This window comes from Neophocaena asiaeorientalis, unplaced genomic scaffold (genome assembly GCF_003031525.2).
Source record: "Neophocaena asiaeorientalis asiaeorientalis breed wild unplaced genomic scaffold, Neophocaena_asiaeorientalis_V1.1 scaffold43, whole genome shotgun sequence".
NCBI lineage: Eukaryota > Metazoa > Chordata > Mammalia > Artiodactyla > Phocoenidae > Neophocaena > Neophocaena asiaeorientalis.
Window position 1 is genome coordinate 10,710,749 of NW_020173674.1, and position 27,156 is coordinate 10,737,904.

General features: G+C 39.6%; 2 protein-coding genes and 1 non-coding gene across 3 annotated transcripts in view; 2 read left to right on the plus strand and 1 right to left on the minus strand.

Annotated features, from left to right (window-relative positions):
• The window catches only part of LOC112402006 (olfactory receptor 10V1-like), a 43,267-nt gene that overhangs the window by 5,778 nt on the left and 10,333 nt on the right, over nucleotides 1-27,156 (minus strand). The window contains exon 3 of the mRNA XM_024748535.1: nucleotides 10,610-10,723. The gene's annotated coding sequence lies outside the window, so the exon portion shown is untranslated. The remainder of the gene's footprint in view (nucleotides 1-10,609; nucleotides 10,724-27,156) is intronic.
• Nucleotides 9,316-10,026, plus strand: OR10V1 (olfactory receptor family 10 subfamily V member 1). Its single transcript, XM_024749367.1, has one exon. The coding sequence runs from the start codon at nucleotides 9,316-9,318 to the stop codon at nucleotides 10,024-10,026; it is 711 nt and encodes a 236-aa protein (XP_024605135.1).
• Nucleotides 13,302-13,407, plus strand: LOC112402540 (U6 spliceosomal RNA). The gene has a single exon (XR_003003716.1). It is a non-coding gene; the product is annotated as a U6 spliceosomal RNA (small nuclear RNA).

A 27,156-nucleotide genomic window follows, 5' to 3' on the forward strand; every position in this document is an offset into this window, starting at 1 on the left:
AAAAAAAAAAAAAAAAAAAAAAAAAAAAAAGATAGATGTATCCCAATAAAATGTATGACATATGCTAGGGCTTTTGAAATATTAAAATTACCTTGAAAACTCCATTAATAACCTAAGGCCCTTTGAGATATGGAGATCCAAGATATGGTCACCCACTACATGACCTCTAAAATCCCTTCTAGTTCTATGATTTCATGAAAAACCTTTAAAAAAAATTTTTTTAAATAAAAAAAGAAGCTCTAGATGGTCCCCATTTCTCCAAGAGACACTGAAAGAAAACCATCTTTTCAGGTGCTTTACATGAAATTGAACGAAGAATTAGTTTCATCAATGTCAAGTAAAATTTTTTTTTGGCTGCGTTGGGTCTTCGTTGTTGCGGCGAGCAGGGGCTACTCTTCGTTGTGGTGCACAGGCTTCTCATTGCAATGGCTTCTCTTGTTGCAGAGCACAGGCTCTAGGGCACGCGGGCTTCAGTAGTTGCGGCTCACGGGCTTAGTTGCTCTGCAGCATATGGGATCTTCCCCAAGCAGGGATCAAACCTGTGTCCCTGCATTGGCAGGCAGATTTTTAACCACTGCACCACCAAGAAAGTCCCAAATGTCAAGTAAATTGAGAGACCACCGTCAGGATTTGAATGGTTCAGTACAGAACACCCAAGTAGATGGTGGGTGAAAAGTTCTGGCTTTGATATGTTAAATGTGAGATACTTACTAGGATCCAAATAGTGATGTCAGCTAGACAGTGGATATACTAGTCTGGAGTTCAGGGACAAAGTTAGGCTGCAAATGACATATCTGAGAGTTATCAGCCCGCTTTAGTATTTAAAAACAAACAACTAAACTGGATTACCTACCATAAAATGTAAATAGAAAAGAGGGCCTGGGGCCAAGATCCAGCCTGCGTGGGAGTTAGGGCAAGTATAGAAGCCAGCAAAGTAGACTAAGAAGGAATATCAGAGATATGAGAGTAAAGTCAAGAGGAATTAATTTCCCAGAAGCAAAGAGAAAAGGGGATATTGCAGAATATGGAAAAGAACAAAAAAACAATGAATAATGCCGCATGTGGAAATTTTTTTTGAATGTTATCTCAAGGTAAATCAAGTGAAAATAGTAATTTTCCTTTCCTCAACTGACCTCATCACTGAGTTCATCAACAAGTGACTAAAAACTAATCCTTAGGGCAGCGGCACCAAATGGAATAATGGAATATAGGAACACTGAATCTAATCTTGTTGTTTTATGCTTCCCAAGCAGACCTTCCCAAGTCATCTCAGGGACCAAGAGTGTCACTTTAGCCAGCTTAGTTATTATGAATGTCATTATTTGATGATAATTTCAAATCCAAATATCAAGGGAACTTCAAAGGTAAGTTCCAGGCTACAGAGATGTTAAGTATAGCCGGATGTTACCTTATACAAAGAAGCAGCAGGATAGACCATACTCTCAGTCCCAGAATTGATCAGATAAGGAATCAGATCTGATTGAGATCAGTTTGAGAAGAGCTTTAACACAGTGCCCTGAATCAGTGAGATACGTGAATCTAGAAGTGGTAAGCATGCCAGCCCACAGATCTTCTGAGGACAGACCACTGGGGTCCTCAGCATTTAGCAAGGGATCCATGTAAATCTGCAATGGCTTGCAGTCCACACGAGTATATTAAAAGGTAAGAATCTCCTTCCAGACTCCAGATTTTAGAAGATTAGGAAAATCCCTAGCTTGTAACCAGGACAGGGCTTGCTGTGGACATTGGCCAAGGAACAGAAGCTAAGTATGGAGTGGAGTTTTCCCAGAAAGAGTCAAAGTTCAGTTTTGACTCAGAACCAGTGTCCTATACTAGACAGTTTAAGGAGAATTCAAGAATGCATACTGTGAAATCCATGTTCTTCAAAATGATTGATGGCAAGAAGGAGGCTCTGTCCAAAATAGTCAAGGGATCATATGCTCTAGATCAGATTGAGTCGGAAACTAACTGGCCTTGAAATATAATGTCAGTACTTTCAAGGTTTCTCCAGTTTAAAAATACATCTGTCATCCCAAATGTCAATAGAAGCTGAAGAATTAGAGGATATCGATTTCTGTTATAAAAGGAATGGCTAGAAGGTTTCTTCTCATTAAGAATCCCCCATATGCTCCGGTACATACAAAATTAAATTTGATTTTCTCCTGTTAAAAAAAAAAAGAATCCCACGTATGCATTAAAAAATAATTCTAATTACATGCAACTTTTCAAAAACCATTTTTGGAAAAGAGAGATACGCCTGCACTTTCCTAACACATTGTCCTTTTACAACAGCCCTTAGCTGAATTTGACTTGTATTCTTTTTATTACTTCATCTCTCATTCAGTTTTGGCCTCTTTGTGTATTGACACTCCCTCTCGTTCTCTACACTTTTCCCTCTTCTCCTAGAAACTAGAGCTATGCCTTACATAGAGGAGGGTCTTAATAAATATTTTTTTAAGATTTATTAGAATAAATATTGATTAAATGAGTAGTTGTTGAGAGAGGACGAAAAGAAGGAGCAAAAAGGAAAGAGAGAGATTACAGATCAGGGCACTGAGCACAGACTTTGTAAGGATCTCAGAAAGGCTGGTGGTGTGTCACTCTACAGTGAAATAGCTTGTAGATAAAGGACAATTAGAATGAAAGGATTTGTCTCTCTAGGACACCTACAGTCAGCCTTACACGTAGTGCATTGTTCAGTGAGATACAATTTATTTTTGTGATAGAAGCTTAGACTTGCTTCTGACTGACCTAGGAATTGTGTTACTTTGCCATTTACTAGCTGGGCAAGTTGGTTAAACCTTTAAGCCTGAGTTTCTTCATTGGAAAAAAATACAGACAATAAAGGTACATGTTGCATAGGACTGAAGGACCCCTTAAGTGAGAGGATGCCTGTAAAATGATTAGCATGGCACACAGTACCCAATAAATGTTACCTATTATTATGCAGTAGGAGAATGATAACTCTTTGTTGAGTGTCTGAATATGTCATTTGATATACTCAAACTATGCTTGTAAAAGTATTATGCTGAAAAGTATTATGTGGGATTGCCTATATGCTGCCATTATTGACTTTCAGAAGCAAATTCTATATGACTCAACCTATTAACAGTAAAGGGAATGATACAGCAACCCCACTCCTGGGCATATACTTGGACAAAACTATAATTCAAAAAGATACATGCACCCCCATGTTCATAGCAGCACTATTCACAATAGCCAAGACATGGAAACAACCTAAGTGTCCATCAACAGATGAATGGATAAAGAATATGTGATATGTATAATGGAATATTACTCAGCCATAAAAAAGAATGAAATAATGCCATCTGTGGCAACACGGATGGACCTAGAGATTATCATACTAAATGAAGTTAGACAGAGAAAAACAAATATCATATGATATCACTTATATGTGGAATCTAAATGAACATATTTATGAAACAGAAACAGACTCGCAGACATAGAGATCAGACTTGTGGTTGCCAAGGGAGATGGCAGGGAGGGATGAACTGGGAGTCTGGAATTAGCAGATGCAAACTATTATGTATAGAATGGATAAACAACAAGGTCCTACTGTGTAGCACAGGGAACTATATCCAACCTCCTGGGATAAGCCATAATGGAAAAGAATATTTTAAAAGACTGTATATATATATGTGTGTGCATAACTGAGCCACTTTGCTGTACAGCAGAGATTGGCACAGCATGGTAAATCAACTATACTTCAATTTTTAAAAAAAAAAGGTAAAAATGAAGTAAAATAAATTTTTTAAAAAATTGTAAAGGGACACGACTTTAGCTCTTCTTTCCAGATGCTGCTGCCAGAAAATACTCTTAGAGTCTCTTCCAGAAAATAAAAATACTCTCTTCAGACATAATTTCTTCAGATTTACCGACATATGTAAAATTCGTATTTTATTTTATGAATTAATTTTATGAATATTTATGAATTCATAAATTCACATATAAAATTCATTTATATGAACATATAGAAAATGTTATTCAAAGATGTCTTGTAAAAATAAATATATCCATCTGATGTTGGAATCTTCCAGCTGCTATGAGTACCTTCAGGAGGAACAAATACCTGTGCTCCAAGCAGGGCTTTTGTCCCCTGAATGATAGCTGGAATATTATTCTCCCTTCCCTGTTTATCCCACAGTCAAAACTCCCAAATTAAGATTTCATTTTCCTCTTCAGGTGAGTCCAAATTTGTGCTAACAGGTATAACATAAATTTCAATTAGGCCATGTAGATAAACCTAAAGTCAGGACATTTTATATAAACTATCTTTTAACTGTAACAACTCATTTATAAGTAGATGAAACAGTGCTCATCCTTCATTCTACTTAAAGAGGGATTCTGCAATATAAGGTGACACAGGAAACTAGTAGTGGAACCAGATGTAATACAAAATTTCTCCCAGAAAATATTAGATAGACCGGCCAGGCATTCTGTCTACGCAGCCATGTAAATCTTTTTCAGTCTCAGGATAGATCATGAAGGAATCAATGAATCAATGTACTTTACTGAACAGTTAATATGTGCCAGACATTCCTGTAGGTTCTTTTATGGACATTGTTTCATCTGCACATCATGACAATCTTGTAAAGTAGTGAGGTGTTATTCTGAGCAAATGGGGTCTTAGAGCAAACGAGCTAGCAAGATCACAAAATTAATAAGTAGTAAAGCTGGGATCCTAATACACATCATTCAATTCCAACATAGCCTACCTTCCACCATCTTGCTTGGAATCATCATCTCCCCCAAATTTGTATGCTCTTTTTAATGAATGCATTCTCCTAAAATCTGGTTGTATAATCAAAGAGACAGTTGACTGACTTAGGTAAAAGATCACCTTTTCACTACATTTTCCCCTTGTTATTAAATGTTGTCTACAATTTAAATTGAGAGAAACTGACAAGGGAGGATGGAAGGTGTTGCAAACAGAACAAGAATAAGGGAAAATCTGGCTGACAGTCTTGTCCCTCTGACTCCATGAAGTAGACGGCATCTCAGTCATCTTTGCATCCTCTACGGTACCTTGTATATTTAAATGATGAATTAAAAAATGACTTACTGGGGCAACCTTGAACAAGTCAGGCAATCTCTTTGGAAGAGATGGATCATATAACCTGGCAGAGCTCCGATTCTGTGGGTATGTGTGATCTTTTATGGCCACTAGTCAACTTGTTTACGTGAAGGATGAAGAACTCATGAAGCTTTGTTCTTGGTCACATGATTGTAAACAGTCTCAAGAGATGATAAACCATCTTTCCAAAGACTAGTTATCCCCTGGGAGTTTTCTCTAGGCATATCTATCTTAGAAAGTGTTGACTACTACTTTAGTTGTGTTCTTTGGAATAATAAAGGAGGAGGTGTTCCAAGTCAAGGTTTTATATTTGGGAAGTTTGGGGAATTATATTTTCCACTGAGTAATAGCCAATCTAGGGTCTAAATCAGTACTTTTAGATCTTTTCTACTTAGGTAATCTAATTAGCACGAGAGACAATTTACATTCCTAAGGTCTTGGTGATCAGCCACCAAGAAATCTCTCGGAAATCTTATGTTTTTATCTTCCAAAATGCATGCAGATCTTTTTTCTATGTGTACTATCTCCACGTTTTTATTTTTTTATATCCAAAAATTTTCACATTAAAATTGACTTTTTAAAAAAGTTGTGCTATGTGGATGCTAGGACTTCACTTTGTTCTAGACACAGCTCTGTATCTTCTAGATTCTAGACTATATACATTCTAGTCTAGGAAGCACAACGTGGATCCCAATAACCCCTACTATCCCTCCAGATTTACATAAAGAATGAAGCAAGCAAAGCACTCAGTTATTTGTTTGCATGATGCCCGACATTTGGTTCAATATTTTGGCATCATTTAAAACAAATATGTTCCAGACCGTCTTTTGAAAAATGTGTCTAGTTGGTTTCTTCTTTGCAATAACAAAAGCAATTCATATAATTTAAAGTTGAGATAGCTTCCAGATAAAACATAACTTACAGCTTTATCTTGTCACAATGAAGAGACTACAATGAGTAAGAAACTTTCTTTTTAAATAAATTTATCCATTTATTTATTTTTGGCTGTGTTGGGTCTTCGTTACTGCGCACAGGCTTTCTCTAGTTGTGGCGAGCGGGGGCTACAGTTCGTTGTGGTGCATGGGCTTCTCACTGCGGTGGCTTCTCTTGCTGCAGAGCATGGGGGCTCTAGGTGCACCAGCTACAGTAGTTGTGGCTCTCGGGCTCTTGTGGCACATGGGCTTAGCTGCTCCTCGGCATGTGGGATCTTCCTGGACCAAGGCTTGAACCAGTGTCCCCTGCATTGGCAGGCGGATTCTTAACCACCGCACCACCAGGGAAGCCCCCATCATTTTTAACCAAACACTTTCCCTCTGCTTCTTATGAGAGAAAGAAGGGAGATTTTTTTGTTGTTGCATTGGCAAGGGCAGTATTTACTAGACAAACCACAGTCTAAATTATAATTATGCTTCTCTTGTCTGGAAATACTGTAATCAAACATTTTTGGTCTCTGTTCTTAGGTGCTCTTTTTCCAATAGACCATCCAGAGTTCTACCTATGGCTGAACTATAACCAATCAAATAACAAAACCACTTAGGAGATATAAAGTATAGGGGAGGCAGTGTAGTATAAACAAAGATTAAGGACAAAAGCTCTATAGACAAACTTTCATATCCCAGCTCTCCCATTTCCAACTTATGTGACTTCAAAGCACCTTTTTTTTGTTTTGTTTTGTTTTGTTTTTTTGTGTGTGTGGTACGCGGGCCTCTCACTTGCTGTGGCCTCTCCCGCTGCGGAGCACAGGCTCCGGACGTGCAGGCTCAGTGGCCATGGCTCACAGGCCCAGCTGCTCCGCGGCACGTGGGATCTTCCCAGACCGGGGCACAAACCCGTGTCCCCTGCATCGGCAGGCGGACTCTCAACCACTGCGCCACCAGGGAAGCCCCAAAGCACTTTTTAACTTTTTTTAATCCTGTATGTCTTCATCTGTAGAATGGGTATGATAATAGTACATGCCTACGAAAGTGGTTTAATGGATGAAGTAAGCTAACCCATTTAAGTACTTTCACTTTGCCTAACACTTCACATGGAATAAATGATAACTTGTCATAAGACAGAGCCCTCGTCCTCCAGGAACCTAGAATATAATTTGGGACAGAACATACAGATACAGTAAAGACAGTATGTTAGCTCTAAAATCATAACATTATGAGTGACATAGAATTTCGGAGAAAGGAGAGAGAGATTTAAACTGGAGTGGCCTAGAAAGACTTTGCAAAAGAAGAACATAACCTAGAATTTTAAAAGTGGGCAGGATTTGAATCAGACAACAGAGAGAAGATTTCTAGCTAGAAGGAAAATAGAATTATGTGAAGCAGAAAGGAGAATGATGGATAAGAAGCCAATGAGTAGACCACATGGTATATGACAGGGATAATTGAGGGCCATAGTGGGATTAGCCTAAAAAAGTCTGATCCAGGGCTTCCCTGGTGGCACAGTGGTTGAGAGTCCGCCTGCCGACGCAGGGGACACGGGTTTGTGCCCCGGTCCGGAAAGATCCCACATGCCGCGGAGCGGCTGGGCCCATGAGCCACGGCCGCTGGGCCTGAGCGTCCGGAGCCTGTGCTCCGCAACGGGAGAGGCTGCAACAGTTAGAGCCCCACGTACCGCAAAAAAAAAAAAAGTCTGATCCAGGAGAGACTGGAATACTCAGCAGAGGAGTGAGAAAGCTGTCATTTAATACATAGGAAAGCCTTGAAAATTTTCAAGCAGATGAATAATATGATAATGGAGAGCAGGATGTATTATAGAGAGAAAAGAAGGGAAATGGAAGATTAGATGGGAGGTAATCACAAGAATCCAAATGTAAGGTAACAATGGATAGAACTAACAGGGCAGTGGGAAGGGACCAAAGTAATAGATATGAGAACTTCTGAAAATTTTTATTTTATATTGAAGCATAGTTGATTAACAATGTTGTGTTAGTTTCAGGTATATAACAAAGTGATTCAGTTAAACATATACATGTATCTATTCTTTTTCAAATTCTTTTCCCATTTAGATTATTACAGAATGTTGAGCAGCGTTCCCTGTGCTATACAGTAGGTCCTTGTTCGTTATCTATTTTATATATAGCAGTGTGTACATGTCCATCCCAAACTCCTAATTTATCCCTCCTTCCCCACCCTTCCCCCCGCACCGTAACCATAAGTTCATTCTCTAAGTCTGTGAGTCTGTTTCTGTTTTGTAAACAGGTTCATTTGTATCATTATTTTTTTTAGATTCCACATATGAATAATATCATATAATGTTTGTTTTTTGATATGAGAAAAATTTGAAGGACCGACTATCAGTATTTAGGGACAAATGAATTCTGGTATTTATTGGATAAAGGAGACGAAGCAAAATGAATCAATAAAGTCTCTAGGTTTTGAGCTAAATAATTACAGAGCTTGCAATGCAATATCACGATGTAGCTCTAGCACGATTTTCTTTAAACTACGACACACAGCTATTTATACATTCCTAAAATTTCACATTTCAAGTTTCCCATAATGAATTGATAACCTATTTTATCGTTTTTGTTTGTTTTGTTTGTTTTTGCGGTACGCGGGCCTCTCACTGTTGTGGCCTCTCCCGTTGCGGAGCGCAGGCTCCGGACGTGCAGGCTCAGCGGCCATGGCTCACGGGCCCAGCCGCTCCGCGGCATGTGGGATCTTGCCGGACCGGGGCACGAACCCGCGTCCCCTGCATCGGCAGGCGGACTCTCAACCACTGCGCCACCAGGGAAGCCCTATTTTATCTATTTTGTAACTTTGAACTTTAAATTGACTTTATTCATTAATTCATTCAGCAAATACTTCTTGGAAAACTTTCTCTATCAGGTACTATGCTAGGCACTGGAATTAAAGCAAAGATCATCAAAATCCCCACCACTGAGGATTTCTGTCTTCAGTACTTGAGGGCAAAGGTGGCAAATGTACACACTATAGTGTTCCATGATCTGCTTTGAAATGAAAGTGTGCACATAATTGCCAAAGTACTTCCATGAATGGAAACGTTGGGAAAGCATCGTATTAAATGAGAGGTACCTAGAGACTGTGTCATCTTTCCTTTTTGTAGGTCCAATGCCATACCAATGGAAGAAATAAATAAAACTGTTTGATACAATCAAACAACTGTTTGATACAAAAAATAAAACTGCAAAGATACAATTCTTATTTCGTCCATTCTCAGCTGACCCAAACGTACAGGTGGTGATTTCTGTGGCCTTCCTGGTGATGTACCTGACCAGCCTCAGTGGAAATGCCATCATTGCAGTTACTGTCCAGATCAACCACTCTCTCCACACCCCCATGTACTTTTTCCTGGCTAACTTGGCAGTTCTGGAAATCTTCTATACATCTTCCATCGCCCCACTGGCCTTGGAAAACCTTCTTTCAATGGGCAAAACTCCTGTTTGTATCACTGGATGTGGCACCCAAATGTTTTTCTTTGTCTTCTTGGGTGGGGTTGATTGTGTCCTGTTTGCAGTCATGGCTTATGACCGGTTTATAGCAATCTGCTACCCTCTACGATACACCCTCATTGTGAACTGGCCCTTGTGCGTGGAGTTGATGGTAGGATCCCTGGTACTGGGGTTCCTGCTGTCGTTACCACTGACTATTTTAATCTTCCATCTCCCGTTCTGCAACAACAGCAAAATCTACCACTTCTACTGTGACATGCCTGCCGTCATGCGCCTGGCTTGTGCAGACACGCACGTTCACCAAACTGCTCTGTATATCATCAGCTTCATCGTCCTAGGCATCCCCCTCTCAGTCATCTCCATCTCCTACGTCTTCATCGTGGAAGCCATTTTACAGATCCAGTCAGCAGAAGGGCACCACCAAGCCTTCCCCAACCTGCTCCTCTCACATCTTAGTGGTCCTCCCGCAGTATGGCTGCACCAGCTTTATATACTTGTCCCCCAGTTCCAGCTACTCTCCTGAGATGGACCGGGTGGTGTCTGTGGTCTACACTTCTATCACTCCCATTTTAAACCCCTTGATCTATAGTATGAGGAGCAAGGAATTGAAAGATGCCCTAAGGAGGGCACTAAGCAAGTTCTAGGTAGGATGGTTCTACGACTTATTTAAATCAGGACACTTCTGAGAATGAAATGGGATGCAATTAATAATTATGCTGGGATGATATACATGAGCCAGGACTGTCCTCAACAAACCGAGACATAGTATTCTAGAAGAATAATGAATGCACCGGAGGAAATGAATACTACTAATTGATATAAAGCTTTATCACATAGGGTAACATGATGTCCTGGGCATGGATGGAGGAGCTTCAGCATTTATTAATTGGACCTCTACTGCGTAATAGGTACTTTATGTGGGTTATCTCACTCAGCCTATAATAAGTATCATTGTCTTCATTTTTAGAAAAGAAAACTAAAGTAGCTAACAAAAGACATATCCAGGATGAGAACACAAGTATTCGGAAATCTAAAGACTAAGCTGTCTTCACGCAATGACACTCCCCTTGTTCTAAGCTCGCTCTGCCAGTAAGAATATACGTTACCTCGTGCAAGTTTCTCCATCTCTCTAGGCTTCAGTTTCCTTATTTCTGAAGTGGCAGAGATGTGTTCCTTCCAAGGTCATAACATTTATGTTCTAAATATTGGCCCAGCAGACCCTGAATGGGAAAAAAAAAAAAAAGAGGTTTTGCCGTTAGCCAAAGGAAGGAGGAATTTTTTTTACATTTCCTGTTTTGTTAACCAAAATGAACACTCATGATTCTGTTCATAATGTTTAAAGAGCACCCCAGTAATAAAAAGCATAGTAATAATGGAGGAAATGTTCTTTAATTTAATAAGTATAAAAATAGGAGAGGAAGAAAGTGGGCATCATTGAATTTGGATTCCTTGAGGATCTCTTCTACCTCAGAGTGTTCCAGACTCTGCTTGAGCTTCCAAGGAGAGAGATCGTTAACTTGTAAGACACTCCATTCCTCGCTGGGCAACTCCAGTTATTAAAGTACTGTACCCTATCTTGAGCTAAAGTCTATCTACAAACAACTTCCTCCCACTGATCCTGTTTTTCCTCCCTAAGAGCTCTCTTCTACATGACAGCTCTTCACATGTATTAGGATCGATTGTGCATCTTCTATGAGTCTTCAGTCCTCTTTTCTCTAGAGCAAGTACTCCATCAACTTTTCCTCCAGGATAATAATTTTTTTTTAAATTTTATTTTATTTATTTTTTTATACAGCAGTTTCTTATTAGTTATCTATTTTATACATATTAGTGTATACATCTCAGTCCCAATCTCCCAGTTCATCCCACCACCCCCACCCCTCCCACCACTTCCCCCCCTTGGTGTCCATACGTTTGTTCTCTGTATCTGTGTCTCTGTTTCTGCCCTGCAAACCAGTTCATTCGTACCATTTTCCAGGAGATTATATTTGAACCCTCTCATCATACAAGTCACCTAGATTTTCCCTAGCTCCATATTCTTCTACAAATTTTCAGAAATAAACAAAATACACTGGGAATATTTTGTTCTGGGGAACTGCTACTTTTACCTGTGAACTATATTTCTATTAATTCATCTTGATCCTTTTAGTCTCATAAATATGGTATCAAATATAGTTTTCATATGTCTTTCAATGCTGCCTTATCATAATTTATTTTACTAACATACATGGAGGACTTTTCATTTAACACTGATATATTGTGTTTTTATTAGTTTTGGCCGAGTGACTAAACTGACAAATCATCTTCGGGATTTAGTTTATTCATCATAATTTTGTGTCATGGTCAAAATTGCAATCATATTTCCTTTCCTTTGTCTAAGTCATTAACAAATATCTAAAATAGGACAGGATGAATGCAGCATCTATAGTAGTCCTCCTCTGTGACAACTGTTGTCCAACTAGATAGAAACCTGCTCAGTTAACACCATCTGTGATACACTGTCACAATTATGATCGCCACCCCCTGTCGACCCCATCATCCTGTATCCATGTTATTAGGTGACCCCTGTCACCCATGGATATGTGACTTGCTTTGTTGCAGGCAGAGGTTTTACCCTTACCCTTCGGTGCCTGTCCTCTCTTGCTGCCCTGAGACCAACAATGTGAAGAAACCAGGCCTAGAATGACACCTTGTAGAACACAAATTAGATGTCAAGTTGAGGCTCCCTAGACCAATTCCAGTCAATCCACCAGATGACTGCAGCCACATTAGTGACCCCAGTAAGACCAGCAGAACTGCCCAGTTGAGCTAGGCCAAAATGCTGACCCACAGAAGCCTGGGCAAATAAAATCATTGATATTTTAAGCCCTTAAGTTTGGAGTGGTTTCTTTTGCAGCAAAAAAATAACCAATTCGCCATCCAAACTATAATAAACCATCTCTCCAAGAAGGATATCATAGGAAGCATACCAAATCCTTCCATACAATCAAAATACACTGTAGCACTTATATAAACTTAACCATTTAGAAGCTTTTTTTTTTTTTTTTTTTGCGGTATGCAGGCCTCTCACTGCTGTGGCCTGTCCCGTTGTGGAGCACAGGCTCCGGACGCACAGGCTCAGCAGCCATGGCTCACGGCCCCAGCTGCTCCGGGGCATGTGGGATCTTCCCAGACCGGGGCACGAACCCATGTCCCCTGCATCGGCAGATAGACTCTCAACCACTGCGCCACCAGGGAAGCCCATAGAAGCCTTATTTTTAAAGTGAGGTGCATTTGTCTTCAGTAACTTCCTATGGGCTCTTAGTCATCACCAGGTTTTTCAAATGCTTATAAGTTATCTGCCCAATCATGCACTTTCAGAATTTTGCTAGAGATTGGCATTGAGACAGCTATTTTATTGTTTGGAAACCCACTAGTAAAATAAGTCAGAAAGAGAAAGACAAATATTATATGTTATCACTTATACATGGAATATAAAAAATAAAACAAACCAGTGAATATATCAAAAAAGAAACAGACTCACAGATATAGAGAACAAACTAGTGGTTACCAGTGGGGAGAGGGAAGAAGGAGGGGCAAGATAGGAGTAGGGGATTAGGAGGTACAGACTGTTATGTATAAATTAAATAAGCTACAAGGATATATTGTACAGCACAGGGAATATAGCCAATATCTTATAATAACTAGAGTATAATCTATAAAAATTGTGACTCACAATGTTGTACACCTGAAACTTAAATAATATTGTAAATCAACTATATCTCAATTTTTTTTAACTAAAGGAAAAAAGAGAAATGAGCGCTCCTTTTGCAGCACGTATACTAAAATTGGAATGATACTGAAAAGATTAGCATGGTCCTTGTGCAAGGATCCCACGCAAACTTGTGAAGTGTTCCATATTTTTAAAAACAAAAAAGCAAACTCATAGATACAGAGAACACGTGGGTGGTTGTCAGAGGTGGGTGGGGCGGGGAGAGAGGAGGCAAAATGGGTGAAGAGAGGGGTCAAAAGCTACAAAATTCCAGTTCCAAAAATAAATAAGTCCTAGGGGTGTAATGTACAGCATGGTGAGTATAGTTAATAAAACTGAATTGTACATTTACAAGTTACTAAGAGAGTAGAACTTAAAAGTTCTCGTCATGAGAAAAAGAAATTTGTGGGGCTTCCCTGGTGGCGCAGTGGTTGAGAGTCCGCCTGCCAAATGTGTGGTGACAGATATTAACTAGACTTGTTGTGATGACCATTTTACAATATATACAAATATTGAATCATTATGTCTTATACCTGAAACTAATATAATATGTCGATTATATCTCTATAATAAATAAAGAAAATTAAAAATAAAAGAAATGTGCATGATAGCAATGTGGACAGCAGATAACCAGCTAGGCTGTGTGTACGCATGTGTGTGTGTGTGTGTGTTAATTATAAATTACAAACTTGAATATTCTCCATGTGTTTGTCTTGTATGGGACAATTTTCTGATCTGTATTTTGCCGGTCCAATTAGACAGCCTACCTACCCAGGGGTATGGTACTAGATGGTCTTTGACTTTTGCAGTCGATGTACAACTTGTGGAGGCAACTTGGCCTGTACATAATCTGTTCCAACCACCATCTGGTGAGTGTTCACAAACTTCAGAACCTAAAAGGATTTAGACTTCCTAGACTCCCTAACAACTTAGGATGTTATTTAATTTCCACCACTCAGATGCAATCCCTCAAGACATGAATTAAAACTGAGTAACCTGGAGAAAGAAGTGCCCTGAGCATGAGGCTTCCATTTTTGCTGCTGGGAGTCTAGCAGATGAGATGTGGCTCTGGAGCCAAAAATTCCATCAATGGGGACTCCTTGATTACCCAGACTCTTTCAGATAAATGTCATGTTTCCTCTGGGTGTCCAGTTCTGCGCTATAAAGTCTTTCCTAGAGTCCCAGCCTAGAGCCACCTTCTCCATCCCTTTCAATGATTTGGTAAGCACACATCTCACTACATCCAAGCTTTTCTGTTTAAAATACAGAGGATTGTTAAAACCTAAACAATATACCTCTACACTTTCCTATTAGATATCTTGTAAAGATATGTATTTTTTATTGAGCTATTTAGCCCAGCAACACGTCATCTAAAAAGGCTTTCCTGACCACGCTTCCCATGCCAGAACAAGTGACCACACTCTCCGCCATGCTCCCTCTGTACCTTGAGTATAACTCCATCACAGCACCTGTAACATTGTAGTGCTCATGTACACTCTGACCTCTTTGGAGAACGTAACTATTTCTGTTAGCTTGGTGTCTAGAGATTTCAAAAACATCAAATTAAGCCATTAAGCATTAATTCACAGTCATTCTTTCAGGGCAAGCTCACCTCCACCGTGAAGCCTTACCTGACTCTTATTATCCCTCTGTTCTCAACTATGATAACATCACTTTCAAGGGACAGTCTCACATTGGACTTCATTATTAGGGAAACATTCCTGGCCTGTGTGTTTTATCTCCCAAGTCAGATGCTGACCTCACTGATTCCAGAGACCCTGCCTAATATATCATCAAATATCTCATAAATTTGCCACAATGAATGGGTGACACTCAAAAAAAAAATCATCTGGAGAAGTACAAGTTAAATAACCTAACGGAAGAAACTGAACACACCAATCAAAGCACAGAAATACTCCAAAGACTAACACAGACTATATAAAATACTGTCTTTGTTAGTTATCCACCACTGCTCTTCATTAAACATGTAGGAAGATGCACTATGCTCAGGGTCTAACATCCAACTCTTCTTTTGTGACTGTCTTTCAGGATTCCCAGCCTCTTTGTCATCCTTGCTTTCAGTGATCCCAGGATGGGGAAAGCCCCCAGCTGTGCACAGAAAGAGACTTTCTTTATCCTTAGTAGCTAGGTGCTTGTGGTTCAGTGGCAACCTTTCGATAGAGAAAGGCTGAGTCTCCTAGAAGTAACTTCCTAACATTGTATATTACCAACCTATTTACACATCTTCCAAGATGAAACTCCAGGCAATATCATGTTATTCACACTTCATGGGATGCTTGGGGATATTATTGTTTTTATTATTGAAAGAATGGAACTAGGGAAGGAAGGAAGGAAGTAATGGAGGAAGTGGGGGAGGGAGGAAGAAAAGAAAGAGAGAAAGAAAGGTGGGAGAGAGGGAGGGAGGGAAGATGAAATAGAGCCCAGGTCAAAGGCACTTTCTCTACTACCTCTCTTTAGAGAAAGCATGAAGTATATTCTATTTATAATGTAATGTAATGAGTTAGTTCTGCTCCAGTTGCAATGATCCACTGAGTCTTGGTTACAACAATCAATAATTCCTTCCTTCATTCATTCAATGGGTATTTACTGAGTATCTACTATGTGTGGCAACCTGGAACATACTGGGAATGCAGCAGTGAATGAACAGAGAAGATCTTTGCTCTATTGAGTTTACAGTCTAATGGGAGAGACATAGAGTAAACAAAGTAGATAATTACATTTCAAGATGGAATCTCTGTAAAGGGTTGCTCAGTTGAATTAAGGTGAAGGATTGCATAAGATGCTATTAAAAGGAGTTGGGTTTTTGAGCACAAGCCACCTGTTCTCCTTGCTTGGCCCTGCAATACACCTTTCTCTGCTCAAAAAAACAAAGAAAAAGAAAAGATGCTATTAAGAAACAGGCCTGGGCTTCCCTGGTGGCGCAGTGGTTGAGAGTCCACCTGCCGATGCAGGGGACACGGGTTCGCGCCCCGGTCCGGGAAGATCCCACATGCCGTGGAGCAGCTGGGCCCGTGAGCCATGGCTGATGAGCCTGCGCGACCGGAGCCTGTGCTCCGCAACGGGAGAGGCCACAACAGTGAGAGGCCCGCATACCGCAAAAAAAAAAAAAAGGAAAAGCAACAGGCCTATATATGATGCTTCATTGTGAGTTCTGGGAGGAAGCAGTGGCTCTAAATTTTAATCAGGATCCCCTGGTATATAGAGAAGTAAGGAAACGAAAGATGCAATGAAAACAGTCTTTGCCTACTGTACATTTTTGTGTCAGTTTGCTAATAAATTAAATTCTGGTGTTAAAACAACAGAAAAGATAATTATAGACTGTGATAATTGCCATAAAGGCAATCAACATGGTAACACAATAGGAAATAAATGACAGGAATGTCTATTTTAGATAAGAATGAGTATGTACACACTGTACCCAGTTTCCCCTATTGGTAACATGACTAAAGTACATTTGTCATAACTAATTAACCAATACTGACACATTCTTATGAACTGAAGTTCTGACTTTATTCAGAGTACTTTATTTTTAACCTAATATCCTTTTTCCATTCAAGGATCCCATCCAGGATACCACAGAACATTCAGCTGTCATGTCTCTTTAGGTTCTTCCTGGCTGTGAGTTTCTTAGACTTTCCTTGTTTTTAATAACCTTGACAGTTTTGAGAAGTTCTGGTCGGGTATTTTGTAGAATGTCCTTCAAATTGAATTTGTCTGACAGTTAGACAAGGAGTTATGAGTTTTGGGTAGAAAGACATGGAGGTAAAACACCATTCTCATCACATCATGTCAAGGGTACATACTCAAAACATAACTTCATTATTGCCATTGACTTTGATCACCCGACTGAGGTAGTGTTTGTCAGGTTCTCTAGTGTAAACTTACCCTTTTTTCTCCCTTTCCAAATTGTATTTTTTGGAAGGAAGTCACCACTTAAGTTCACACTTAAGGAATAGGGAGTTATTCTCCCCCAAATTGAGAGGGAAGTATCTACTACTTGGAATTCTACTGTATGGGAGATTTGTCTATTCTCCCCCTTTAATTTTATTCAATTATGTATTTGTATCAGCAACTAATTATGAATATTTATTTTGTCCTTTAGGTCATAATCCATGTACTGCTTTATATTTTTACACTGTGAATATTTTTATTTATTACAGGTAAGAATAGGGGGAAGATAAAAGAAAGGAAGGAATGGAGAAATGGGGAATGGCAGGAAGCAAGAAAAGAGATGAATAATAATGAAGAGAATTCTTGGCTCTGTCTTTTGAGCATACATCCATTTCAGAGAAGAGATGCAGGTCAAAATTAGACTAAGTGTTCAGGCACTGAGTTCCTCCCCCTCTCTTCTGATTTCATCCCATATCCAACATCAGATATAGTATGAGATCTTGAGACCTAACTGTGGAAAAAGGCATGCTCCTCTCTTTAAGGATCTTATAGTCCAGAATGGGTAACAAACATGATAACAAACCACCATGATTTGATGCAACGAAGGCTAAACTGAAACATGCATGAAGTACTGTGAGAGGCATGGTGGGGAGTGAATTACAGTCTGGGGTAACCAAGCAAGCCTTCACAGAAGATGTGGGTAACCAAGCAAGCCTTCACAGAAGATGTGGCATTGGAGCAGCTGAGGAAGGCTGAGCTGGAGTTTTCTAGGAAAATAATTGGAGAAGCACACTCCAGAGAGAGAGATTGACATTTGGACTGCCGTGAGGAACTAACAGAATTGCTTATTTTACCACTAGGGGAAAAAGTATATTTATTTTCCCAAGGCCTCAAGATTACAAGGAATGAAATAATCAGGATACTAGGGCTTTGTAAGACATGAGAAAGAGGGAAAAGAATATAAACTGTACAGTCTTATAAATGAGTTGTGTCAGTGCATGAAACAAGAAAATCTCTGAACTATTGGCCCCAATATTTGAGAACTGGCATACTTTATTTAGATGTGTGCTAAATCTTTGTTTCCAGTTGTTATCAGAGTTCTCTTTGCTAGAGTTAATTTAATGCAAATTCAACTTCATTCTTGAGTCGGATAATTATGCCTTAAGGTGACACAGTGCCAACAGAGAATTATTATAACATGCCCACATATATATCCCTAAAGGTTCTAACTCCATTTAATAAGCCTCAGGGTAATGAATCCAGGGAGTGGATAATCACTGAACTGAAACCCTGGTCTCCTGACAAATCTCTTGCCCCAATGTCAACCTCCAAAACTCCAGCTTCCATTTCTGGTTCTTGTCCAGCTTTTGAAACTAATTATTTCTTTTATTTACTTTTTTTTTTTTTAACACCCATGGCCTTTGGTTATTCCCTTTACCAGCTTCATTCATTAAAATGAGTGAAAACAGGCAATGCTATGCTTTCAGATGACTCACCCCTGATCGTCAAAGTAGAGACTTTGCATGTGTACAGTACTTTTCCATAAGCAAGGTTCTTCCAAGAATATTATCATTTTTATCCTCTTAACAGAATCCCTATGAAACGGACATTATAATACACATTTGTCAAATTGAGAAATGGAGCATCAAGACACTTAAGGGATTAGTCCAAGGTCACCCAGCTGGTAAGAGACAGGAGTAGAATACCAACTTAAATGTTCTGATTAAGTCCAGCTCACAATGAAGGCAGCATACAAGTTCCCAAAACGATGTTTCAGTATATTGTGTGGTTCTAAATATGAAACTCGATGATCTACTCTGTCATCTACATTATGAAAACTTGGATTCCACATTTTAATTCATCCATTTCCTCTCAACAGAATTGTGCAAATTTGCATGAATATCAACCCAGCAGACAGTAAAAAAATTAACCTAATTACTGTAAGCAAATGCTGGCATTTTGCCATCAGTTGTCTGTCATAGATAGGGGACCCTTTAAGATCATCTAACCCAAACTCCTAATTTTTACAAAAAAAAAAAAATGTGGAAAGGACTCTCAGAATGTTACAAGGCTAGTTAATGACAACACCAGACCTAGAACCCAAGCCAACCCGGTCATCAGCCCAGTACTCTTTCCAACTGATCACATGAAACAGAAGAACAAGACAATTTCCCACAGCCTGCTGTCTAAAACATGCTATCATGGTTATCAACCTTCAGATTCTAGCTCAGAAACTGGTCTCAGAAATAATAATAATACCTTACAATTGTATGGCAAGTTTCCATTTACAAAATGTTTTCACGTGCACTTGATCCTCAAGACCAAAATGTTCCTAGTTTGCTATTATATTATCCTCATTTGGCAAATGGGGAGTACACCTAGGTTCTGTTGAGTTTGAGTGATTTGCCCAAGGTCTTCTGATGGCAAGTATATGCTCTTTCTAGTTTTTTATGCTTCCTTTTCAGTAAACTAGTAATAGGAATATTAGGGAAGATTGCATATCCAAATAGGTAAGTTGCCTTGCCCAGGAATTTAAGTTTATGTCTAAATTTGAATTTGGCATCATTATTTTCATTATAAATATAATCCATAATTATTAAAGAAAGTGTTTAAGGGGATAAAAATTAAAAGTTCTTAAAAATCACATTTATTCCCACTACTAAAGAAAAACTGTTATTAACATTTTGTTAAATTTCCATTTGATCTCTTGTTTAGCATGTTTTTAATGTACCTGTAGTCATACATTATCCTCCTTCACTCAAAGTTATATTCATTTCCTATGTCATTACAGACCTATTGTAGACATAGTTTTTGATAACTAAGATTCTATCATGTTCTTAAGAAATTATTTGTGCAAGGGATTATGGCTAATGCTTTTTTTAAAAAAAATTACCTCTTAGAGATAGATCCTAAAGTATGTGGTACCTAGGAGTTAAAATAGCCCAACTAGGGGAATGAATGGAAATATAGATGAAAGAAGGGAAGCCAGGAGTTGATGACTGCTGAAGCTGAGTGATGGGCACCCAGGGATTCATTGAACTCTTCTTGCCACTTGGGTATTTTGACATTATCCACAATAAAAAGTTCTTTTTAAAGAAAACATCTCACCATGTTGCAGGGAAAAGTGGGGGCATCAGAGGATGGTAATGTCCCGGGTCTCAGGCGAGTCCTGGGACGGCCACCAAGTGTGGATTCTTGGCTTTGCACAGGAAAGAATTCAAGAGTGAGCCATAGTAAAGTGAAAGCAGGTTTATTTAGAGAGATATAGATTCCATAGACAGAATGTGGTCCATCTCAGAATGTGAGAGCGGCCCTGGGAGAAACACACTTCCCAGACAGAGTGTGGGCCATTTCAGAAGGCGAGAGGCCCCGTAATATGGTGTAGTTAGTTTTTATGGGCTAGGTAATTTTGTAGGCTAATGAGTAGAAGGAGATTATTCCAACTATTTTGGGGAAGGGGTGGAGATTTCCAGGAACTGAGTCACCACCTACTTTTTGGCCTTTTATGGTCGGCCTCGGAACTGTCATGATGCTTGTGGGTGTGTCATTTAGCATATGCTGATGTATTACAGTGAGCATATAATGAGGCTCAAGGTCTAGTGGAAGTCGACTTGTCTGCCGTCTTGGACCTAGTCGGTTCTAACCAGTTTATGTTTGTCCTCAATGGCCATGTCATCCTTTTAAGGATTGTGCCCTACCCCCTTTCTGTCTCAAGCATGTGACTGTAAAAGTGTGTTGTAGATTTAGATTGTCGTTCCCAATTCATTACTCTCTCCCTCTGCCACATAACCTGGCTGTACCCTAGAGGAGGCAGAGTAAATTGGCAGGCTCCATCGACGGCGGTCTTGGTCATGTGACTCTCTCTGACCAATGGAATGTTAGCACACATGATGGAGCACAGATTTCAGACATGCTTGCTTGATTTGACTCACCCCTTACCTTCCTGTATCACAATGAGGAAACCATGCCCCAGGAAGCACGACCCTTCAGTTTGGTCCCAAAACAAGACATGTGCAGAAGACCTAAACACAGTCTGAAGCCTGAAGCCAAGTCTATCCAACCTTCACCCTGAAGCAGAGCTGCCCAAGCTGGCACACAATCACCTGCACAATTTTTTTAAGTAGATAAATAAATTCATGCTTATAAGTCACTAGGTTTGGGATTGGTTTGCTATACAACATCTTTGCAGTAATCGCTGATTAACACAGAGTCAAACCATTCTCCCCAAACCAAACATTTTAGGTATTTCCAGTTTTTTAATAATACAAATAGCGTACATGTTTTCGTACATAAAACTGCTCCCCTTTTTCTGATTATTAAGTTCAGATATGCTGTTATGATGCTGTTTATGTGGTTTGAGAAACTTTTATTTGTGGCTATTTTTCTAAAAAGGAAAAATATGAAAAGAATTAGAACAAACTCATGCTTTGTTTCTTAATGTCAGAAAGATTGTAATATAATTTTGTTTTCTTTCTTGACATTCAAAAAGATTCTTTCCTCTTTCTCATGGAACTTGATAAAACTAGCTCATCTGTAGTCTTTCTCAAGTTCTGTCTCTTTCCTCCCAAACTCCAAGAACAAAAGAAGTACAGAGGCCTGATTGTGTAGTAGTAGCATCCCATGTTGATGTGGGTGGGCTTCATTGCAAATAAAAGGGCCCTTTCGTTTGATTTTCTAGAGACTGATCGATCTTAATGGATATATGTCATATGTTCCGTTTACAAAAACTGGAACTGAATCAGTGAATCCCACCTAGATCCATTTTCCACCTGGAAAATTCAGGAATATGTGGCTAACTGCTAAATGGGCCAAAAGGTATTATAGTATCTATGGGCAACGGAACCCAGTGTCCAATGTTGCAACCACTTGTGAATAATTCTTTGGAGAGAAACTCTGTGACCTCCTCTGAGTCATCACTCTGCTGAGAACTCCAATTGTTCTCATGAAAATTCCAACTATGTTTTGTTACTGTATCTAAAATAAGGACGGAGTAGAGTAGGGAGAGGGCAAGGAGAAGAGAGAAGGGGAAGAGGAAGGGGAAGGAGATAAAGAGGAGTTGTTCCTGGAGGTCAGGGAAATTATATATATTCTTTCAATACTTAATGCAATAGTTGCTAGAGAAGAAGGAGAAGGAAGAAAATGAGGAGTGAAGATGGGGGTGGGGAGGGGGAGGAGATGAAGGAAAAAAAGGCAAAGTTGAAGAAGGAGCTGTTCCTGGAGGTTAGAGTTAGGGTTAGGGACCAAACTGTGCGTGTGCATGTGTGTAATATCGAACACATAATTGCTAGACAAAAATGTTAAATCACAGAGGAGTCTGTCTGGCTTCTCACTTATTCCAATTAATAATATGCACCCGGAACCAAGTTGGTTCCTCTGCAATGCTACCTTACAACGGGCGATCCTCAAAGCACAGTTCCCAAGGCCAGGAGCATCCACATCACCTGGAAACCTGTTACAAAGGCAAATTCTCAGGCCCTACCTCAGACCTGCTTAATCAGAAACTGGAGAAGGTGGGGTCCAGCAACCTAAGTTTTAACAAGCCTTCCACGTGATTCTGATACATAATAAAGTTTAAGATCCACTGCTCTAGAAAGTAGCCCAGCTGGGACACGATCAACATTCACAGCTATCCCCCAATTTTTACCATCTGTTCCCCATCCTCATTCTCTTCTGGGAGACTAGGGTTGGCATGGTTACTATCACCACAAGTCTCAGTAATTTCTCTGGTTATTAGAGTCAAAGTGTGGGAAATTCTCTTACCACCACTACCCCTTTACATTGTGGTTTCAACGTCAGTTCCATTTCCAGCAATAAGTGATATTTCAAAACGAAAATGTGATATTCAGATACGCTCCACATGTGTTCCACCCAGTGGCCAATCTGGCACCTGAAAAGCAATTTATCTGTTAGTTCAGTTCTCAAAGTCTTTAGTATGCTGTTTGGAATCATTTCCACTAGAATGTGGCTCAGGGGTGAGCCCAGGAGTTCATAAACAACCTGATCAGGTCATTTTCCTAAGTTCCTCCCTCTCCAAAATCTCCTTGGTACTTTTCAGTTCCCTAAGGTTCTCCTATTTGGGTCAGAAAGCTGAGGCTTTATTTACCCTACGCTGAAGGGAGTTTCCCTTGACAGCACCCAAGTCTGAGTCCAAGCAGCAGGAAGACGGGAGAGAAGAAATCGACAGGGGTTCACCTACCTTCTAGGACAACAGGTCCTTTGATTGGAGAAGAAAGTACCCTCCCTCGGAGTTCTAGGTGCCTTTGGTTCCCGCTGCTGCCATTGTCACCACCAGCAGGTCCCTTCTCACTCTTCAAGTCTGCACCAGATGGTTTCTCTTGGAGCCCTGTCTATCCTTGTCAAAACCCGCTTCTGGGTTTCAGGCTGCCTTGAGTCCAGGCCAAGGAATACCGGAGAGGGAACAAAATGCGATAAACCAGCCACCAGTTGAGTAGTAATTTTTTTTTTTTTTTTTTTTTTGCAGTACGCGGGCCTCTCACAGTTGTGGCCTCTCTCGTTGCGGAGCACAGGCTCCGGACGCACAAGCTCAGCGACTATGGCTCACGGGCCTAGCCGCTCCGAGGCATGTGGGATCTTCCCGGCCCGGGGCACGAACCCGTGTCCCCTGCATTGGCAGGCGGCCTCGCAACCACTGCGCAACCAGGGAAGCCCAAGTTAGGTAGTACTTAATTCTGGTCTTCTTCCCCAAACTGCCTGCAACTGTTTGCTTTTCAGAGTCCCCAAATGACTGTTCCTTGCTTTTTGTCCAAGTTTTATAGCCGCATTCGGTGGGAGGGACGGGGTAGATGATGCTTACTTTATTTTGCCCAGAACCAGAACCAATCTAGATATTCCTTTTTTATTGAACTAAAAGCTATCTCTCCGTAATTTCTTATTTTTAGTTTTTGTTTCACATCCTGGGGTCTCACAAAATAAAGCTTACTTTCCGCCCCCCTCAAATCCCTATATCTTCAAGTTTCCTCTTCTCAAAGCTAAAATTAAAACTGTAATGGTTTTATAAAACTTAGATTTCTTATTTTAGGGTAAATAAAGTCTAACCACAGATGGACTTGGTAGGTACAACTTGTGGGGTATCCAACTTCATTTGCTTTTTTGATCTCCATTCGAAATTGAAAAGTAGACATTGCACAAAGTTTCTTTTCTGTCATAAGATATATCAGGATTGGCAGAACTCCTGCATCTGGAGATAACCTTTGTCCCCCACCACCCGGCCACTGCAAATCTGCTCCTTATCTTGGTTTCAAGATGAACCCCAAGAACATCCACTGTGGTCTCAGTCTTACTCCACATAAGTTCTGCAGCAGCTCTGGTCTCTGGTTCCTGGTCTTCTGGAGAAAAAGATAGTTTGCATTCTTTACGGATTTTGGTAACTCTCTGTTGACCTTATATTGACTTTTCTCTCTATTGAAAGCTTCAATGGCTCTGAGCTCGAGAAAATCCAGTTCAGAACCCTGATTTGTTCAATTTGCCTGAAACATATGTACTAACCGCTTTCTTTTTTTTAAGTTGTTCTAATTTTTACAGTAATTTGACATGTTCATCTTTGGCTCTTCTACAGCATCTACACCTAACCTACTAGGTTTTCTCTTGTTTATTATGCTCTCATTAAGTGATACCATTTTCCCATGAAGTTTACTTCTTTTAAAATCTCTCCTCTCACTAAGAGCAGTCCCCAATTTTTTCTGTTTCAAAGTTCTGCTCCTTTGGGGGACAGTTCCTCTAGGTTCCTGTTTATTATCTCCACTTCTCAGGTCAGTTGCCTGCTTAAACGCTCATATATCATCTAGCACAAAGAAGATACTCAAAACAAATATTTGTTGAACAAAAATCTACTTTGAGTCTCATGAATGATCAAGGCTTTCCAGTCTAAAGTAGTTCTTCCCATATCATTAGACCTTCTTTGATGTCTCATTATTTATATGCCCATGAAGATTGATTTAAATTAAGTCAACAAATATCCATTAACTACATGTGTAGAATTTTTTTAAAAAAAGCTCACCATTGTGTTTGATTTTAGTCAGACATGTAGTCAAATAATTTTTAAGTACATAATATTATCTATAATATGAGACAGAATGCCATAAGGAAGGTTTATATAAGTTTAAAGAAAAGCCTGTTCCTGATTATGCTATTAGGAAAGACTTTATGGAGAAAATGGAATAGGATAGAAAGCCCAGAGATAAACCCACACACATATGGTCACCTTATCTTTGATAAAGGAGGCAGGAATGTACAGTGGAGAAAGGACAGCCTCTTCAATAAGTGGTGCTGGGAAAACTGGACAGCTACATGTAAAAGTATGGAATTAGAACACTCCCTAACACCATACACAAAAATAAGCTCAAAATGGATTAAAGACCTAAATGTGAGACCAGACAGTATAAAACTCCTAGAGGAAAACATAGGGAGAACTCTCTCTGACATAAATCGCAGTAATATCTTTTCTGATCCATCTCTCAGAATAATGGAAATAAAAACAAAAATGAATAAACGGGACCTAATTAAACTCAAAAGCTTTTGCACAGCAAAGGAAAGCATAAAAAACAAAACAAAAAGACAGCACACAGATTGGGAGAAAATATTTGCAAATGATGTGACTGACAAGGGATTAGTCTCCAAAATTTACAAACAGCTCATGAGGCTTAATATCATCAAAACAAACAACCGAATCAAAAAATGGGCAGAAGACCTAAACAGACATTTAACCAAAGAAGACATGCAGATGGCCAAGAGGTACATGAAAAGATGTTCAACATCGCTAATTATTAGAGAAATGCAAATCAAAACTACAATGAGATATCACCTCACACCAGTCAAAATGGCTATCATCAAAAAATCCACAAACAATAAATGCTGGAGCGGGTGTGGAAAGAAGGGAACCCTCCTACACTGTTGGTGGGAATGTAAACTGGTACAGCCACTATGGAGAACAGTCTGGAGGTTCCTTAAAAAACTAAAAATAGAGCTACCCTATGACCCTGCAATCCCACTTCTGAGCATATATCCAGAGAAAAACATGGTCTGAAAGGATACATGCAACACAATGTTCATTGCAGCACTGTTTACAATGGCCAAGACGTGGAAGCAACCTTAATGTCCATCAATAGAGGAACGGATAAAGAAGATGTGGTATATATGTACAATGGACTATTACTCAGCCATTAAAAGGAATGAAATAATTTCAGTTGCAGCAACATGGATGGACCTGGAGATTGTCATACTGTGGAAAGTAAGTCAGACAGAGAAAGAGAAATATTGTATGATATCCCTTATATGCAGAAGCTAAAAAGAAATGATACAAATGAACTTATATACAAAACAGAAACAGGCTCACAGACTTAGAGAACGAACTTACGGTTACCAGGGGGTAAGGGTGGGGGGAATGGATAGTTAGGGAGTTTAGGGTTGACATGTACACACTGTTGTATTTAAAATGGATAACCAACAAGGGCCTACTCTATAGCACAAGGAACTCTGCTCAATGTTATGTGGCAGCCTGGATGGGAGGGGAGTTTGGGGGAGAATGGTTACATGTATATGTATGGCTGAGTTGCTTTGCTGTGCACCTGAAACTTTCACATTATTAATTGGCTATATTCCAATATAAAATAAAAAGTTAAAAAAAAAATAAAGTTCCCCAAATGAGTTCATTGTGCGGCAAAAAAGAGAAAAAAAGAAAGAAAGAAATAGCTTCTGGGGAAGAAGAACTACAATCCTGCAGCCTGTGGAACAAAAACCACATTCACAGAAAGATACACAAGATGAAAAGGCAGACAGCTAAACTGGTCCCGTGAGCCATGGACACTGAGCCTGTGTGTTCGGAGTCTGTGCTCCGCAACGGGAGAGGCCGCAACACTGAGAGGCCCACATACCTCAAAAAAAAAAAAGAATGTTACAAGAGACAAGGAAGGACACTACATAATGATCAAGGGATCAATCAAAGAAGAAGATATAACAATTATAAATATATAT